This window comes from Schistocerca nitens, chromosome 5 (assembly GCF_023898315.1).
Source record: "Schistocerca nitens isolate TAMUIC-IGC-003100 chromosome 5, iqSchNite1.1, whole genome shotgun sequence".
In the NCBI taxonomy this organism is placed as follows: Eukaryota; Metazoa; Arthropoda; class Insecta; order Orthoptera; family Acrididae; genus Schistocerca; species Schistocerca nitens.
Genome location: NC_064618.1, coordinates 641,680,305 through 641,700,582, shown reverse-complemented (window position 1 = coordinate 641,700,582; position 20,278 = coordinate 641,680,305). Strand labels below are relative to the sequence as shown.

The 20,278-nt window shown below is 46.5% G+C and overlaps 1 protein-coding gene across 3 annotated transcripts in view; it reads right to left on the bottom strand.

The window, feature by feature from the left end:
* The window catches only part of LOC126259450 (probable cytochrome P450 301a1, mitochondrial), a 301,288-nt gene that overhangs the window by 168,231 nt on the left and 112,779 nt on the right, over positions 1 to 20,278 (bottom strand). For all 3 annotated transcript variants that reach the window (XM_049956269.1, XM_049956271.1, XM_049956270.1), the window contains exons 2-3: positions 17,110 to 17,329; positions 2,395 to 2,528 (exon numbers count right to left, since the gene is read on the bottom strand). In XM_049956269.1, coding sequence (XP_049812226.1) covers positions 2,395 to 2,528; positions 17,110 to 17,311 — 336 coding nt within the window. In that variant the 5' untranslated portion in view covers positions 17,312 to 17,329. The remainder of the gene's footprint in view (positions 1 to 2,394; positions 2,529 to 17,109; positions 17,330 to 20,278) is intronic.

Here is a 20,278-nt window from a genome sequence, read left to right as displayed (position 1 = left end):
ACTGGAAGCGGTAACGACCGTAAAATACTTAGGAGTTACTATCCGGAGCGATCTGAAGTGGAATGATCACATAAAACAAATAGTGGGAAAAGCAGGCGCCAGGTTGAGATTCATAGGAAGAATTCTAAGAAAATGTGACTCATCGACGAAAGAAGTAGCTTACAAAACGCTTGTTCGTCCGATTCTTGAGTATTGCTCATCAGTATGGGACCCTTACCAGGTTGGATTGATAGAATAGATAGACATGATCCAGCGAAAAGCAGCGCGATTCGTCATGGGGACATTTAGTCAGCGCGAGAGCGTTACGGAAATGCTGAACAAGCTCCAGTGGCGGACACTTCAAGAAAGGCGTTACGCAATACGGAGAGGTTTATTATCGAAATTACGAGAGAGCACATTCCGGGAAGAGATGGGCAACGTATTACTACCGCCCACATATATCTCGCGTAATGATCACAACGAAAAGATCCGAGAAATTAGAGCAAATACGGAGACTTACAAGCAGTCGTTCTTCCCACGCACAATTCGTGAATGGAACAGGGAAGGGGGGATCAGATAGTGGTACAATAAGTACCCTCCGCCACACACCGTAAGGTGGCTCGCGGAGTATAGATGTAGATGTAGATGTAGATGACGCTTCTCTGAAAGTTACAAATGGTTAACAAGCGAGGTGAAAATAAATCGCTGCTTTTGTTGCATTTTCAGTGGAATTATTTTTAGATACTAACCAAAGCAGAGGTGACAGTAGATCCTTTTGATTGGTCACTGTGAAGGGTGGACGTGAGGGGGCTTCACTTAACATTTACAAAAAAAATTGAGCGCAGGCTTCAGTTTAGAATGGCACTTCCCCTCCAGCTTTGAGCATTTCCCCTACAGCACCTGTCCGCGGCCCTCACCATTACTGTCCTCCCAAGGCACGACTTCTCCATGCACTCTACCTTTTCTATGCCACCACCTACACTGATGAAACTAAACATTATCACCACTGCCCACCATGAGACTGAATGCCACATGGTAGATCTGCAGGCACGGTGCAGAAAGGAAAGATTATAAGTGGAGCAGAGATCGAATGTGGAAACATTCTAGCGACGATATGGGACGCAAATTCCGAAATGCACTAACATAAGAGAGTTTACCACAGCACAGATTGTTATTGCCTCGTGCTTGGCCATTAGCGTCTCGGAAACGGTGAGGCAAGCTGTTTGGCTGTTCACACGGTCCTGTCATGAGAATCCATGGAAAGTTGTTGAAGAATGACGAAACCTCAAGTAGGAGACGAAGTGTTGGACCTCCACGTCTCATCACAGAAAGTGGTGGTCGAAATGGTCAAAAACTTTCCTGCTCTGCAGAACAGAATAGGCGGGGCTCTGTGGAAAGATCTGGCAGAGTACAGTGGTGGCGCAACAACAAGTGTTTTGGACTACACCATTCAGCACACGTTGGTGAACGTGGAGCTCCACAGCAGGTGACCCTCACATGTTCCCAGGTGTACCGAACGACATGGTCAATCACGACTGCAGTGGACACGGGATGATCGAGATTGTACTGTGAATCAATGGAAACATATTGCACGGACAAACGAATCACGTTTCTTGTTAGCGTGTCCAAATACGCTATCGTCCAGGCCAATAAATGGTGAAATCGTGGACCACTCTGTGGAGGCAGGCCAAAGGCGACAAATGTATTATGTGGGGGATATTTACATGAGATTCTCTGGAATTTGTGATCTTAATCGAAGGCACCACAATAGCTGGGGAATACATGAACATTATTGCCGACCACCTGCATCCCTTCATGCTCTATGTATTCCCCAACAGCGACGGCCTCTTCCCATAGGATAACAGTTATATCACGAACTCATAATCATACTACAGTGGTTTCAGAGACGCTCGTTCCCAAGCACGAGGTCAAAACAATCTGCGCTTTGGCAAACTCTCTTATGTTAGTGCATTTCCGCACTTGCATCCCATACTGTCGCTAGAATGTTTCCAAATTCCCTCTGTGCTCCACTTATAATCTTTCCTTTCTGCGCCACGTGAGTGCAGATTTCTCATGTGGCATTCAGTCTCATGATGGGCACTGATGATAATGTTCTGTCTCATCAACGTGTGGGTTGACACCAAGGATGCTATCAGGTGCCATCTCTGTGCCCACAAACCACCGACCCGTAAAACATTACATGACCTGTATGGAGACATCTCGTGCCACACACCTCTGGAAACCTGCAAAGGACTTTTCTAAACCATTTCATGATTACATTCCAAATGTGAACCAACACGATATTAAGCTAGTGGCCCTTATATGTTGGCATATCTCTATGTCACCACACACCTTCTCTTTATCGCTATATATCTTCTCCATGTCTCTATGCACCTTTTCTGTGTGACCACATACCTTCTCGATGTCGTTGGCGTTGTATAGGAAGACCAGAGGGGGACGTCCTGGCATGCCGTCAAGCTTGGCGATGTCGCCGTATTTCTCACGTATGTGGTACACCAAGTCCATCATGTCCATCCCCTTGAAATCACCTGTGAAAATTGCAGAACTGCGTGGGTGCCTCGCAAAGTGTATAAACATATGTGTTAGGGTACATCCATCCACTAAGTGATGGCAATTTTTTTTTACATATGCAAATTCGTTTCAAAAACCACCCGCATTACGTTGATATGGCAATGTAAATCGCATGAAATGATTCTTCGACGTAAATTGCAGTTAGAAGTTGTTGAAAAAAATTGTTCAAATGGCTCTAAGCACTATGGGACTTAACATCAGAGGTCATCAGTCCCCTAGACTTAGAACTACTTACACCTAACTAACCTAAGGACATTACACACATCCATGCCCGAGGCAGGATTCGAACCTGCGACCGTAGCAGCAGCGCAGTTGCGGACTGAAGCGCCTAAAACCGCTCGGCCACAGCGGCCGGCAGAAGTTGGTGAAACTAGTGGCCATCACTCACAACAAAAGTCGCCGTATTCGAATCCCTATTGCAACTTCTCTGTTTCTTTGTGATGATGACTGACTCCTATCGTACCTATTGACTGAGAGCTCGAAAGCCACACACACACATACAAGCACATGATGTAATATCTCGTGTGCCCCAGGGAAATGTAAGCGGACTCTTACTGTGGATCGTGTTAAGCTCTAATGAAATAGTGGATAATATTAGCTGTTGCAATCTCGGAATTTTTGCAGATAATTCAGTTATCTATGAGGACATTCCGTCTGCTAAAACTGCAGTAATATCGAATTAGATCGTGAAGGTGAAAAGTTTTTCAACTTGCTCTTAATGTAGACAAATTCAAAGGCATACAGTTCAATTCAGCGGTGTGCACATAAGAATGCGAATAGTGGGGAGATGCGCAGTTGGAAGGAAAATCAGTGTTTAACATCCTGTTGACAACAAAATCAATAGAGATGGAGCCCAACCTGGGATTAAGGAAGAATGGGAAGTTGAGGAAAGGAATTCAGTTGTGCCCTTTCAAAGGTACCACCCCAGAATTTGCCAAAGATGCCAGTTTTCAGTTTATTTTTTATTTATTGGTGGGTCTCATGGACAATAAGTTCCCAAAGTTTCAATGATGAAATCACATGCGAAGTGCCTGAAAAACAATTAAATGCCTGATGTGATCTTCCTGCCACGCCCACTTTTTGAAGCAATGCTTCAATGCTAGGTCAATGAACAACAATTATGTGTATTACTTTCAAGAAACCTTGCATGGGAAGCACCTAGAAGGCTGTGATATATACGTTTCGGTTTTCTAGATCGTCTGTTACTCTGTTCCACATCGTATGGAAACGTTGCCCTAAAATGCTCCAAAGTATCCTCCGCCCTTCTCCGTGCAGAACGCAGCACGCAGCTGCCTCCTTAGTTCCACACCACTATAAACATGGATGAGTAGTGTCCTTTGCCTACCAGCGTAATCAGTCAAAAGTAGGGGCAGTTTGTCACACAGATCTTTGAGAGTAACTTAGTTACCGTACATGAGAGAAGACGGCCATATGGACTCGGCTCTTGGTAAAGCAAATGGCAGGCTATGGTTTGCTGATAGGATACTCCATAACAGTAGTTTTTATACAAAATACATTGCATATGAGACACTTGTACAGCCCATACTGAAATATTACAGAAGGTGTTTGAAATACGTATCAGGAACTACACGGTCTGGCAAAAAAGTATAGCACCCACGATGGGAGGGGGAGAGGAAATGAAATCCCACTCTTTGACATGATGGAAAAATAGAAATGAACTTATGGCATCGTTGGCCAGGATGCCACATCTGGGGAAGTTAGGTCGCCAAGTGCGAGTCTTTTTTCAGTCGACGCCAGATTGGGCGACTTGCGCGCCGGTGATGAAGATGAAATGATGATGAGGACAACACAACACCCAGTCAACGAGCGGAGAAAAACCTCCAAGGCGGTCGGGAATCGAACCCGGGCCCGCTTGCATGGGAGGAGAGCACGTTACCACCCAGCTAAGCAGACGGACGTTTGACATGACAAGTAGTGTTATTGCACCAGCTGCAAAAACGAGTCAAATTGTAAGTAGACTGTTTAGGTTTTTATGTTGTTAACGCCACGTAGCGCTCTGTATGGAAATCACTGACTGTGCTGTGTGCAGTCTGTGGCTGGTTGGACTCATTGTTGGAATATTCTCTTTTCGTAGTGTTGAGCAGCTGGATGTGAACAGCGCATAGCGTTGGGCAGTTGGATGTGAGCCGCCAGCAATGGTGGATGCCGAGAGAGAGATGCCAGAGTTTTGATAGGTTATTATGAGCGAACGATCTGGACGTGTGTCCGTCAGAAAAAGGAAATTTGTAAGACTGGATGTCATGAACTTATATATATATATATATATATATATATATATATATATATATATATATATATATATATATATATGATGACTTTTGAACAGTATTAAGGTAAATACATTGTTTGTTCTCTATTAAAATCTTTCATTTGCTAACTATGCCTATCAGTAGTTAGAATCTTTAATTTAGCTGGCAGTATTGGCGCTCGCTGTATTGCAGTAGTTCGAGTAACGAAGATTTTTGTGAGGTAAGTGATTCATGAAAGGTATAGGTTTTGTTAGTCAGGGCCATTCTTTTGTAGGGATTATTGAAAGTCAGATTGCGTTGCGCTAAAAATATTGTGTGTCAGTTTAGTGATGATCAGAATAAGTAAAGAGAGAAATGTCTGAGTATGTTGAGTTTTGCTCAGGTGTTTGAAAATCAAATAACGTAGAAGTTTACCAGCACTGTAATTTTAATTTTCCAAAGGGGACGTTTCAAAATTTTCAAAAAACTTGGCGATATGAGCCCATTCATCAGTGCAACGTTACACCCCTCTACCCTGTATACATGCACTGGTTCGGTTGGAAAATGTGTCACAAAGCCATTGTATCTTCCCCTGAGGCAAGCTGGTCTACAACTGTTGTAACCGACCCTCAATATACCTGGTACTGGCACTGGGGCAGAATTCAAATCCAAGGTAGTCCCATGCATCATCAGTCACAAAGTTCTTACAGACACGTGCTCTGTGTGTGTGTGTGTGTGTGTGTGTGTGTGTGTGTGTGTGTGTGTATGGACAAGCATTGTCCTATTGGAAAATAGGTCCACAATACTGTCGCCTGAGAGGTTCAAATGACTCTGAGCACTATAGGACTGAACTTCTGAGGTCATCAGTCCCCTAGAACTTAGAACTACTTAAACCTAACCAACCTAAGGACATCACACACATCCATGCCAGAGGCAGGATTCGAACCTGCGACCGTAGCGGTCGTGCGGCTCCAGACTGTAGCGCCTAGAACCGCTCGTCCACCACGGCCGGCGCCTGAGAGGTAACACATGAGGATGGAGGATGTCCGTGATGTACCATTGTGGCGCCGGGGTACCCTCTATCACTACTAGCCATGACCCAAAATCATACCAGATAGCTCCCCTCACCATGACGCCGGGTATAACACTCCTGCACCTCTCCAAAACATTGGAAAAATTGGACCTGTCCCCAGGTCGCCTCCACACTCCCGACGATTGTCACCCAGGGTAGTGCAGGACCGCGATTCATCACTGAACACAATGCGGCACTACACTTCAGTACTCTATGCTTCGCGGTCGCGGCACCACTCTAAACGCAGCTGTTTCCATTCAGGTGTTAACGCCAGCTTACGCATGCGACGATGGTTCCCTTGTCCGCCTGCGGCTTGTTAGGCCCAATGGTGCGGGGTGACAAGAATGCTGCGCGGACTCTTTTACTTGTTCTCGGGCGGCAGGCGTGGATGTGAAGTGGTTACAGGGTACTTGATGCGCAATTCGGCGATGCTCCCATATGGTGGTCAGATGTGGTCGACCTGAACCTTGATAACGAGTAAGGCTGTCCTCTCGTTCCCATGCAGTCCAACATCGGATCACTGTTACATCCAGATGCCCCACAAATCTCGATATTACACGAAGCGACCGGTCGGCCAAATGGAGATCCTCCATGACGCCCCTTGGAAAACTCTGTGAGGTGCTGATGATGCTGCCTCACAAAAGTACACGAAATCTCAGTGTCCTTCATAACGATCACTCAACATCCGACGCTATTCATGCCCCTATCAGACCTGGTAACAACACTAAACAGGAACAACGCATATGCACTCTGGTAGTCGTTATATCTGTCATAGACAATTGCTACTCCAATCATTCACGTATCCAGCAAAGTTGTGTACGTGTACAAAGTCACACTGAGTTCGACCATGTTTCTGGGTAGTTCACGTTTTCGTCATGGTGTGTGTTAAAATCAAGTCATTAATTTATATAGAAGTAACATGTGGACGATAATGAGTATAAACTAAAAAGGAAAAGAAGTTTTTGAATTGTGATGTTACAGAAGACTACCGAAGAATAGATGACCATATCAGATAACTAATGAAAACTTTTACACAGAGCTCACATAGTCTCAGATCCAGATAGTTTGCCTAAAGACCTCGGCAATCAAAAAACCGTGTTCAGGGACAATGGATATTCCCTCTAAGAGATTAACAGGGCACTATCAGTTAAAACCAAGAAGTGGGAAGTGGATAGAGAGGAAAACATGCAGGCAAAATGGCTAGCTTTTCTTTCCTCTGCGGCAACATTGGGTTTAATATAGCACGAATCCTCCGTAAATTTCAGGTGAAAGAGTTTTTCCGCCCTCCATCTAAGACTGCAGACCTTCTCGATCAGTGAAAAAAAAAATGGTTCAAATGGCTCTAAGCACTATGGGACTTAACATCTGATGTCATCAGTCCCCTAGACTTAGAACTACTTAACCCTAACTAACCTAAGGGCATCACACACATCCATGCCCAAGGCAGGATTCACACCTGCGACCGCAGTAGCAGCGCGGTTCCGGACTGAAGCGCCTAGAACCGCTGGGTCACAGGGGCCGGCTCGATCAGTGAAGGACGTTGTTGTTGCGAAAGGCTGGAATTTACAGAATATATTGCCAACGTGTTATGGTTTATACAGGTCAGACCACGCGCGCCCTGGAAGAACGCTACACTGAGCATCAACGCGGCGTTCGCCTTTTGAAACCAAGCAAGTCTGCTAGTGCCGCAAATTGTATCTCCACCACACATTCAACGGAGTACAATAAAACAATAATTTTGTTCACAGCTACACCTTTTTGAGACTTCATTATAAAAAGAATCTTTGCAAATACTCCTACCGGAAAATCTCATGACACGTGACAGTGGCTACCAGTTAAATAAACCTTGCGAAAAGACCATCCACATTTTCTGTAATGGAAGACAGAGTATACCGATGGCAGCGGCGAAGGGAAACACTGAAGACAGCGAGCTCCACAATTCCACCACTGGAGACATTGCCTGCCGATGGTGTGGTCAGCCGGTCACCACGATAATGATGTATATGCGGAATAGTCACAGCGCGGTAATACGAGGGGCGTCCCATAAGTAATGCAATAGAACAAGATTTTCACTCTACAGTGGAGTGAGCGCTGATATGAAACTTCCTGGAAGATTAAAACTGTGTGCCGGGCCGATACTCGAACTCGGGACCTTTGCCTTTCGGGGGCAAGTGCTCTACCAACTGAGCTACCGAACCACGACTCAGAGCCGCGTCTTCACAGCTTTACTTCTGCCAATACCTCCTCTCCTACCTTCCAAACTTTACAGAAGCTCGCTTGCGAACCTTGTAGGACTAGCACTCCTGAAAGAAAGGATACTGAGGAGTGAAAATCTCATTCTGGAAACATCTCCCAGGCTGTGACTTAGCCATGTCTCCGCAATATCCTCTCTTTCAGGAGTGCTAGTTCTGCAAGGTTCGCAGGAGAGCTTCTGTAAAGTTTGGAAGGTAGGAGACGAGGTGCTGGCAGAAGTAAGGCCGTGAGGACGGGGCGTGATCGTGGGTCGGTAGCTCAGTTGGTAGAGCACTTGGCCGCAAAAGACTAAGGTCCCGAGTTCGAGTCTCGGTACGGCACACAGTTTTAATTTGCCCGGAAGTTTCAAGTAATGAAGCAAATCTTTCCCTGCGCCAGTTTCGGTTAAAAATTGTGGAGCTTCAGCTCCTATAGTTTCATGAAGTTCCAATAGGTGCCGGCGCTATATTAGCCTTCAAAATAGCGTCTGCAATGGAGGTGCGTTCCAAGCACAGAGCTGTCACTGAGTTTCTTTAGGCGGAAAATCAGAGGATCGCAAATATTCATAGGCGCTTGCAGAATGGTCACGGAGACCTGGCAGTGAACAAAAGCACGATGAGTCGTTGGGCGAGACGCCTATCGTCATTGCAACATCCCGCGTGGTGGCTGGCCGTACACAGCTGCGGTTCCTGCAATATTGGAACGTGCGAAGACTCTCATTCGAGGTGACGGACGGATCACCACCAAACACCTCGCTGCCCAGCTGGATGTCTCTGTTAATAGTGCTGACACACTCGTCCAGCCGGCCGGGTTTGCCGAGCGGTTCTAGGCGCTACAGCCTGGAACCGCAGGACCGCTACGGTCGCAGGTTCGAATCCTGCCTCGGGCATGGATGTTTGTGATGTCCTTAGGTCAGTTAGGTTTAAGTATTTCTAAGTTCTAGGGGACTGATGATCACAGAAGTTAAATCCCATAGTGCTCAGGGCCATTTGAACCATTTTGAACACTCGTCCACCACTAGTGGCACTCAAAGGTATGTGCCCACTCGGTTCCTCGCCGCCTAACAGAAGCCCGAAAATAACAACGAAGGATCACCTATGCAGAACTGCTTGCGCGTGACAACGTTTTCTCGAACATCGTCTCACGTGTCGGAACATGGGCTCATTACTTCGAACTGAAAACAAAACGTCGATCCATGGAGTGGTGCCACACCACCTTTCCTCCGAAGATAAAGTTAAACGATGCACCCTCAGCCGCTCTTCCGGGCCTCGAAAGGGACTGTTCTATTGGGTGTCCTTCTTCATGGTGCAACGGTCAACTCTGAAGTGTGTAGTGCTACCCTCAGGGAACAGAAGAAACAACTCCAGCGAGTTCGTCGCCACAAAAACGCAAACGAACTTCTGCTCCTCCACCGCAATGCAAGGCCTCAGACAAGTCTAAGCACCCGAGAGGAGCTCATAAAACTTCATTGGACTGTTCTTCCTCATCCACTCTATAGGCCGGATCTCCCACCTTTCGAGTCCGCAGCTCGTGGTCGTGCGGTAGCGTTCTCGCTTCCCACGCCCGGGTTCCCGGGTTCGATTCCCGGCAGGGTCAGGAATTTTCTCTGCCTAGTGATGACTGGGTGTTGTGTGATGTCCTTAGGTTAGTTAGGTTTAAGTAGTTCTAAGTTCTAGGGGACTGATGACCATAGATGTTAAGTCCCATAGTGTTCAGAGCCATTTGAACCATTTGAACCATCCCACCTTTCGACTTCCGTCTGTTAAGTCCAAATGATCCAATAAAAGTGCACTCTGCTGCAAGCAGTACGTGGATGATGGGGAGCTTGTTGATGCAGCTAGACGTTGGTTTCGACGTCGGCCAGTAGAGTGTTACCACGTGGGCATACAGGCCTTCCCAATAAGGCGACGCAAGGCCGTCGTACTGAACGGATATTATGTTAAAAAACATTGTTTTGTAGTCAAAAGAGTGGGGAATAATATGGTGTATTGGAATCCCGAATGAAACCAACCTGCTTTCAAGAAAAAATTTATTGCATTAGTTACTGATCACCCCTCGTAAATTGCTGAAGGGGGGCGTCTACGACAGTCTTCGATGGATCATCTGTGGCTCACTCGCAGATGCACAGTCGAAATATCGCGCAGTGTCGTTAACGACGGCAGGTTGCAGCCCGAGATTTGTTTGAACAGGTGCAATTTACCGAGAAAATTTTAAAACATTTACTTTCGAATGTTTACAGATCACATTGGCCGTAATTTTACTATATCAATTCCCATAACCGTATAAAAAATAGAAAAATAGTTATATTTACATATTACTAACTTGCACCATCATATTGTCGATAGACAATTTTTGCTTTACTTGTTAAGAAAGATCACCTACAAATGCATCTTTTGTTATATCCACAACCGAACGATGTGGGCTGCCAAGCGAAACAGTAAAGCAATACGAATTAATTTGGATGAAGGTTAGTGATAATGTAGCTCACATAGGACAGTTTCTGCGGTTCTGCTTCGAGTATCTTTCAGGCGGTGAGCCTTTAAAAAATGGCTCAAATTACTCTGAGCACTATGGGACTTAACATCTGAGGTCATCAGTGCCCTAGAACTTAGAACTACTTTAACCTAACTAACCTAAGGACCACGCACACATCCATGCTCGAGGCAGGATTCGAACCTGCGACCCTAGCGGTCGCGCATTTCCAGACTGAAGCGCCTAGAACCGCTCGGCCACTGCGGCCGGCGGTGAGCCTTTACAGTCGGGTTGTGTAGCACGTTTCAAAGCATTTTCCAGGGGCATACGAACATACTGTATTGTTTTACACCTTTAGATCTTCTTTGCTGAATGCAACAGTATTGGCTTTGCAGCTGCCACTGTTAAGCATAACGTCCACCAGTCTCTCCAACTAATAGCTCGCAACTTTTTCTATGACACCGTCCTATGTACTGTGACACAAAACTTTTTTTTACTGAGAGGTCTAAAAAAATGGTTCAAATGGCTCTGAGCCCTATGGGACTTAACATCTGAGGCCATCAGTCTCCTAGAACTTAGAACTACTTAAACCTAACTATCCTAAGGACATCACACACATCCATGCCCGAGGCAGGATTCGAACCTGCGACCATATCGGTCATGCGGTGCCAGACTGAAGCGCCTACAACCGCTCGGCCACACAGGCCGGCCGAGGTCTAAACAAAGGAAGTTTATAACATAATACATTTCACTCTGCAAAATAAGCTGTAATCACTATCGAATCTGGCACAAGTCAGCGCCTGAAACGTGAGACGACTTTCAGTTCTGCTTGCCAGTAACTCAATCGATGATAAACACCTTGAAAGCCAGCAGTGCCATTCGAGCAGGCCACTGCTGTGGTAATATCCGTCAGGCACTTCGCCTTTCATTTTGTTTCGGTGATTATCCAACAATTTCATTCGCCTTTGGTGTATCTAAATTTCCCCTGATTGAGACCAATCTTATGGACTATTAGGGTGAGGGTAAACCACTGGTTGATCTCGCAGTACTTGCATGACTTGAGTAGCAGTAGTAGAATTAAACTCGGCTACAGAGACATATTTTTGGACACTGGAGGTGACCATTGCATTTGGGGCAGCCTTAGAACTTTCCCCGAACAGCAAGCCAGTTCGCGGATTCCTTTGGAGTCATCGAAACGGGCCGTGGGCCTGGCAGGACAGTGGTTTATGGGTCGCCATTCTGGCGGCCGCCCTTTTTCCGCTAGCGGCCAAGCAAGTGGGTGGGAACGCCGTGGCTGAACGCGAAATGACATTTCCTTAGAAACTGGCGGCGCTGGACATCCTGGCGCCGGCATAACCGCTTTATTAGCGAGGGGACGTGGTGTGGATTGGTTCCAATGGCTCTGAGCACTATGGGACTCAACTGCTGAGGTCATTAGGCCCCTAGAACTTAGAACTAGTTAAACCTAACTAACCTAAGGACATCACAAACATCCATGCCCGAGACAGGATTCGAACCTGCGACCGTAGCGGCCTTGCGGTTCCAGACTGCAGCGCCTTTAACCGCACGGCCACTTCGGCCGGCCGTGGTGTGGAGTCTGGTCTGCTTATCACATGTGCGGGTCCAGGTAAAGCGGCGTCGGGCTGGCGCCCGGCTAATGTGTTTATTACAAGAACAACGTACTCTGTGAGACGGGACGACGAATTCGTCGGGATGTCGCGTTTCTTAGATGCCGCCGCGCCCCGCCAAAACGGCGCCCACTAAATCGTTTTATGGGCGAGACGGAGCTTGTTTTCAGTAGAAAGTGTTGTGTCTAGACAAGACAGCCTGGACACAATGAGAGGAAGCCGAAAGGCACGCGCTTAAACTCACGCAGGCTGGCGTGAGGTCTGAAACAGGATACGTAATGAATGCTATAAAGAAAAGTACGTAGCTTCTGGAATACTTAACTTTAATCCGCATTTGTAGAACATCGCTCTTGATGATACATTAATAGAATCTCAATATCAATTGAATACGGCGCCTTGCTAGGTCGTAGCAAATGTAGCTGAAGGCTATGCTAACTATCGTCTCGGCAAATGAGAGCGTATTTGTCAGTGAACCATTGCTATGAACGTGCCGTGGGTATGGCTGCAGGACCTCCAGGCATTGTGTGTCACTTTTCCGGAGAGCAGAATGTGCACTGCACTGCAGTGATTGGGTGAGGAAGATCGGAGCTGCTTGCTAGAAAACATGATTGGTACGGTAACCACTGCTAGGCCATGATAGGTTCATTCAAGAACACAGGGGGTAACGGCTGTTTTTCGGAAGGTTTCGAGCAAAAGGGAGAGGCCGACTTGCTTCTCGACCGTCACGTAGTACAGTTACTAGACCTGTTCTGTTTATATGGAGAGAAGATGTCCGGACACTTGTGCGAAACTTTATATTTTTGCAGACGTGGGGCAATCAACGGCGGACGTGGGGTCATCTCCTGCAGTACGACGCTTTGGCAGCCCCAGCAGGCAGGCGACACCATCTCGTCTCTCACCGGCTATATCAGTAACGTTGCACAGCTCCGGCAAATTCAGAAGCCTATCAATCGTTTTCACGACCATCTTTTTTCATAGCAGCCTTGTACTCGCAATAGTCACTCCCAGTGTCCATTGCAAGCTTCTACATCTACATACATACTCCGCAATCCACCATACGGTGCGTGGCGGAGGGTACCTTGTACCACAACTAGCATCTTCTCTCCCTGTTCCACTCCCAAACAGAACGAGGGAAAAATGACTGCCTATATGCCTCTGTACGACCCCTAATCTCTCTTATCTTATCTTTGTGGTCTTTCCGCGAAATGTATATTGGCGGCAGTAAAATTGTACTGCAGTCAGCCTCAAATGCTGGTTCTCTAAATTTCCTCAGTAGCGATTCACGAAAAGAACGCCTCCTTTCCTCCAGAGATTCCCACCCGAGTTTCTGAAGCATTTCCGTAACACTCGCGTGATGATCAAACCTACCAGTAACAAATCTAGCAGCCCGCCTCTGAATTGCTTCCATGTCCTCCCTCAATCCGACCTGATAGGGATCCCAAACGCTCGAGCAGTACTCAAGAATAGGTCGTATTAGTGTTTTATAAACGGTCTCCTGTACAGATGAACCACATCTTCCCAAAATTCTACCAATGAACCGAAGACGATTATCCGCCTTCCCCACTACTGCCATTACATGCTTGTCCCACTTCATATCGCTCTGCAGTGTTACGCCCAAATATTTAATCGACGTGACTGTGTCAAGCGCTACACTACTAATGGAGTATCCAAACATTACGGGATTCTTTTTCCTATTCATCTGCATTAATTTACATTTATCTATATTTAGAGTTAGATGCTATTCTTTACACCAATCACAAATCTTGTATCCTCCTACAGTCACTCAACGACGACACCTTCCCGTGCACCACAGCATCATCAGCAAACAGCCGCACATTGCTATCCACCCTATCGAAAAGATCATTTATGTAGATAGAAAACAACAGCGGACCTACTACACTTCCCTGGGTCACTCCAGATGTTACCCTCACCTCCGATGAATACTCACCATCGAGGACAACGTACTGGGTTCCATTACTTAAGAAGTCTTCGAGCCACTCACATATTTGTGAACCAATCCCATATGCTCGTACCTTAGTTAGGAGTCTGCAGTGGGGCACCGAGTCAAACGCTTTCAGGAAGCCAAGGAATATGGCAGCCGTCTGATACCCTTCATCCATGGTTCGTAAGATATCATGTGGAAAAAGGGCGAGTTGTGTTTCGCAGGAGCGATGCTTTCTAGAGCCGTGCTCATGCATGGACAGCAACTTCTCTGTCTCATGGAAATTCATTATATTCGAACTGAGAATATGTTCGAGAATCCTGCAACTTTCTTAACTGTATCTTGACACGAGAGACCAACCAGTGGAACGATACAGCAGAGTGTGCTTGCCTAGATTGGCATCCTTCCACTCACAGCACCCAGTCTCATTTACACGTAAATTCCAGTTAGGTTCACCAAGTCTATTGCCAACAAACATGAGTTTGTGTTAATGAAATGTTATGCAGTTGAAGTTCTTATTTATATGTTTATTCGCTTTGGGCCTTGATATTAGTTAATAAATCTCTTTGTGATACCATAGGTCCTTGTTATTAATTTTTTAACGACACCCATTCTCATTTCATACGACATCATTTATTTTGTTCTGTGTTTGAAGTAATTAAATTAATTTATGTCTAGTTAGCCAACTTAGGGGTGATCCACACGGGGACCACGGCTTAATGTCCGATTTCCTTGCGCTGTTGATAAATGTGGCACCTCTTGGGTATGGTGGTTACGACTTTTTAGTCGTTTGGCAAACGGAGAACTACCACCTCCATAGGCTAGCTTGCAACCTAGAACAATGGTTACCTTATCCTTCTGATTTGGCGAAAACGAGAACCTCCTGATCGCTTGGTACGTTTCAGTATGCACATTGCCTAAGTAGATAGTGGCCGAAAAGCTTTTATCGCAATCGTGTGATGGAGAGCCTCAGTGCTAAAGCATCAGACTGCAATATTCGGAAGTTCAATTTCCAGTCAGTTCTAGGATTTGTATGCAACGCTTATCACTTCTTTTCCTTCGGGCAATCTTTGTTAATATGATAAATTCCAAGCTTTACCGTGGTTCGGAGTTCATCTTCAACTGTAGGTCGCCTTGTAATTGGCTGAATGAGTCACTTCGAAGACTGATGGAAGATGAGGGCATACCATCTCTAGTAGGACCATGCCGACTGAAACACTGTGGTTTTCAAACCATTAATTTGATGACAGTTTTACCCTTTTTTATTGGTTACATCAGTAAAATAAATTGTTATTAAATTTTACTGTCACATTTTATACAGAACTAAAACAATATACACTCCTGGAAATTGAAATAAGAACACCGTGAATTCATTGTCCCAGTAAGGGGAAACTTTATTGACACATTCCTGGGGTCAGATACATCACATGATCACACTGACAGAACCACAGGCACATAGACACAGGCAACAGAGCATGCACAATGTCGGCACTACTACAGTGTATATCCACCTTTCGCAGCAATGCAGGCTGCTATTCTCCCATGGAGACGATCGTAGAGATGCTGGATGTAGTCCTGTGGAACGGCTTGCCATGCCATTTCCACCTGGCGCCTCAGTTGGACCAGCGTTCGTGCTGGACGTGCAGACCGCGTGAGACGACGCTTCATCCAGTCCCAAACATGCTCAATGGGGGACAGATCCGGAGATCTTGCTGGCCAGGGTAGTTGACTTACACCTTCTAGAGCACGTTGGGTGGCACGGGATACATGCGGACGTGCATTGTCCTGTTGGAACAGCAAGTTCCCTTGCCGGTCTAGGAATGGTAGAACGATGGTTTCGATGACGGTTTGGATGTACCGTGCACTATTCAGTGTCCCCTCGACGATCACCAGTGGTGTACGGCCAGTGTAGGAGATCGCTCCCCACACCATGATGCCGGGTGTTGGCCCTGTGTGCCTCGGTCGTATGCAGTCCTGATTGTGGCGCTCACCTGCACGGCGCCAAACACGCATACGACCATCATTGGCACCAAGGCAGAAGCGACTCTCATCGCTGAAGACGACACGTCTCCATTCGTCCCTCCATTCACGCCTGTCGCGACACCACTGGAGGCGGGCTGCACGATGTTGGGGCGTGAGCGGAAGACGGCCTAACGGTGTGCGGGACCGTAGCCCAGCTTCATGGAGACGGTTGCGAATGGTCCTCGCCGATACCCCAGGAGCAACAGTGTCCCTAATTTGCTGGGAAGTGGCGGTGCGGTCCCCTACGGCACTGCGTAGGATCCTACGGTCTTGGCGTGCATCCGTGCGTCGCTGCGGTCCGGTCCCAGGTCGACGGGCACGTGCACCTTCCGCCGACCACTGGCGACAACATCGATGTACTGTGGAGACCTCACGCCCCACGTGTTGAGCAATTCGGCGGTACGTCCAGCCGGCCTCCCGCATGCCCACTATACGCCCTCGCTCAAAGTCCGTCAACTGCACATACGGTTCACGTCCACGCTGTCGCGGCATGCTACCAGTGTTAAAGACTGCGATGGAGCTCCGTATGCCACGACAAACTGGCTGACACTGACGGCGGCGGTGCACAAATGCTGCGCAGCTAGCGTCATTCGACAGCCAACACCGGAGTTCCTGGTGTGTCCGCTGTGCCGTGCGTGTGATCATTGCTTGTACAGCCCTCTCGCAGTGTCCGGAGCAAGTATGGTGGGTCTGACACACCGGTGTCAATGTGTTCTTTTTTCCATTTCCAGGAGTGTATTTTCAAAAAATGAGAAAAGATTGTTTTAGGGGCGCCACAGTTCATCTGTGCTGTGGCTCCACACGTCTTTTAACCACACCTGTAGTGGAGATTTTGTTTAAAACGTGGAATGAAGGAGACAGGGTAGTAAACAAATGGGGAGAATATTCGCGCAGCACAGAGAATCCTCCCTTCGGACCTACCTGTGGGCAGCAGAAACCGCCACGCATTGCCGATGATGGGCAGCGCTTTGGGCCCTGGTATCTCCTCGAAGGGCCGTGCTCTCAGCCACTCCTCCGTCGCACCGTGCGGAGCACCTGTTGTTGCTGCAGCCGCCACCGTGGCGCGACCTCTGCTCAGCACTGCCGCCAACTGGCGGACGCGTTGTGGACTAGCTGACAACATGGCCCCCCCTGATCAAACCTGCAACAAACGTCAAATTCACAACACTGCTGTTAGTCCTGACCAGGCATCTACTAGACGCCGGGTAGCAGACGAACGTTCTTGGCCGGCTGCTGTGGCCGAGCAGTTCTAGGCGCTTCAGTCCGGAACCGCGCTGCTGCTACAGTAGCAGGTTCGAATCCTGCCTTGGGTGTGGATGTGTGTGATGTCCTTAGGTTAGTTAGGTTTAAGTAGTTCTAAGTCTAGGGGACTGATGACCTCAGATGTTAAGTCCCATAGTGCTTAGAGCCATTTGAACCTTCTTGAAATGAAAAGTGCTCACTACAAACAAAATTTGCCCATTGTACAGCCTGCGTCCCGACTGAATTAAAATTCGAGTTTTCGAAGATATACATCAAATTCATCGTCACAGCTGACTGACTGCCAGGACCAATGTATGTTACATACAATTGTAGTGGTCTTGCTTGCTATTGGTAGAGTGATTTCACAGGGGTTACATTTTACTGTGCAATCTGGAAAAAGTCAGTACAGGATACCTATTCCCTACACCTCAATTTGTAGTTTAGTGTAGTTTATTTTTGCTGATAGATCATATTTTATAATGATATTAGAAATGTCGTGTTATAGGTTTTACACAGAATAAACGAAATTGTTTTCAAATTTATCATTGATACATAAAAACTATTTTTAAAATATCAAAATTGATAACAAGTAATCAATAGAAAAAATATATATGAGGATACAGCGAGAACACAAAAATTTTAATTGCTGGAACAATAATGATAACTGCAAATAACCTGCATCGATTAACACACCCTCTTGCAGACATAATTGGTCATGACACACCATCTTGCAGACATAATTAGTCACACTGGCGTTTTTTATAACATTTTCATCACAAATACATTACATTTTCGTAAAAATCTGTCTTCCAGTCGCCTTCTCTTATACTGATTTGTCCGCAGCTCGTGGTCGTACGGTAGCGTTCTCGCTTCCCGCGCCCGGGTTCCCGGGTTCGATTCCCGGCGGGGTCAGGGATTTTCTCTGCCTCGTGATGACTGGGTGTTGTGTGATGTCTTTATGTTAGTTAGGTTTAAGTAGTTCTAAGTTCTAGGGGACTGATGACCATAGATGTTAAGTCCCATAGTGCTCAGAGCCATTTGAACCATTTTTATACTGATTTTACAAGATCATTCCATTTCATACCATGTCGGATGATACGACAGCCCCAATTACCACAGTCGAAGACAGCTGGACTAAATTGCAAATCTCTGCTAACGAAGCCACAAGGATGATGTACACAAGAAGAAAAAATTGTTCCACGAGTTTCTCACAGATAAAACACTATTCTGTTGGAACGCCTACAAAAAAGCCTGTAGAGAGGCGGAGAAGGTCGTTGCAGTCACAAAAACAGACAAGTTCTCAGATCTCTATACAAAACTTGACACACACGAAGGAGAACGTACATTTATCGCCTAGTCAAATCAAAACATCGAAAAACGACTGGAAGAAAGCAATGGAATGTTGGCGTAGTCACTTGAGACAATTTCGAATGAGAAATTTCCCCATTGATTGACACCAACCATGTCAGCTGTTGAAGGACCAGTCAAGAAAATCAACGCTGCAGAATGCGAAACTGATCTGAAGGATATGAAGAGAGCCAAAGCCAATGGCCGCAATAACTTTGCAGCAGAATTGTGGTGTTCTCGACAGTGGAAGGCGGCAGCCTGGCTAACAGATTTTTTCAACCTGATCGTCAGACTAGAGTACCAGCACACTGGCAGAGGAGCATCGCTGTAGCAATCTTCAAAAAGGAAGGAAGCTCTGCTGAATGTTGTAATTACCGCCCGATGCGATTACTAACCCACGTGATGAAGATCTTGGAACACATTCTAGACAAAAGTATTCGTAAATATCCTAAATCCCAAGGAACCAGGGCAGATTTGTGAAAAATTGTATCACCTCATCATCATTTTATCTCCATTGACGCGAAAGTCACCGAAGTGGCGTCAACTCAAAAGACTTGCACCAGGCGACTGGTCTACCCGACGGGAGGCCCTAGCCACACGACATTTCATTTTGCCACTGACACAATCCATGCCGCATGGCTGCTGGTTGAAAAATACCTGGTTAGCGCTTCGAGAACATGACATTTTAGAGTACCTTGTTAACTGAGTGCGGCTTCTGTGTGTTGAACCGAGGAGCAGGAGATCCAGTGACTTTCGCATCACATAAGGTGTTCGCCAAGGCTCGGCCTTATCACCACTGCATTTCATTCTTGTGATGGAGACTGTTACATCAGACCTGGATTACGACACTTCTCTGTGCCGATGATGTTATTCTGCCTTCGGACAACAAGTTTGATCTCCATTACCAAACTCAACAGTGGAATGACCTACTCGTGCAATATGCCCAACGAAAAGAAAACTGAGTACATGACATCAGATCCTCAAGAACTTGACATCTTCAACGTTGACAGGTAAGATCTACCACGAGTAACGAAATGTAAGTGTCTAGGTTCTACAGTCTCCAGCGATGGCCAGCTTGCTAACAAGGTCAACGCAAGTATGCAGGCCGTTGGATGAAGCGGCGAGTGACAACACACATCACCTGCCATAGTCGAATTAAAGATCGTGTGCAGTCAAAGATCTACCAGACTGTCATCTGTCCAATTGCTCTCTACAGCATCGAGTGATGGCCAGCTAAAACAGAGGCACAACGACGACTAGGGGTTATGGAGACTAAAATGCATAGATGGACAGATTGCATCACTCGACTGGATCATGTTTCGAACGGCATTACGAGGAAACGTTTTGACGGTCGCACCAATCCAGAAGAAAATGTGAGAAAGCCATCTGCGGTGGTTTGGACATGCGCTACATGCAGAGGACGATATTACACTGGTGTCCAGAATTAAAGCAACTAACGGAAATTTTGCAAGGTTGCGTTTATTTTGCCATAAAACAGAGT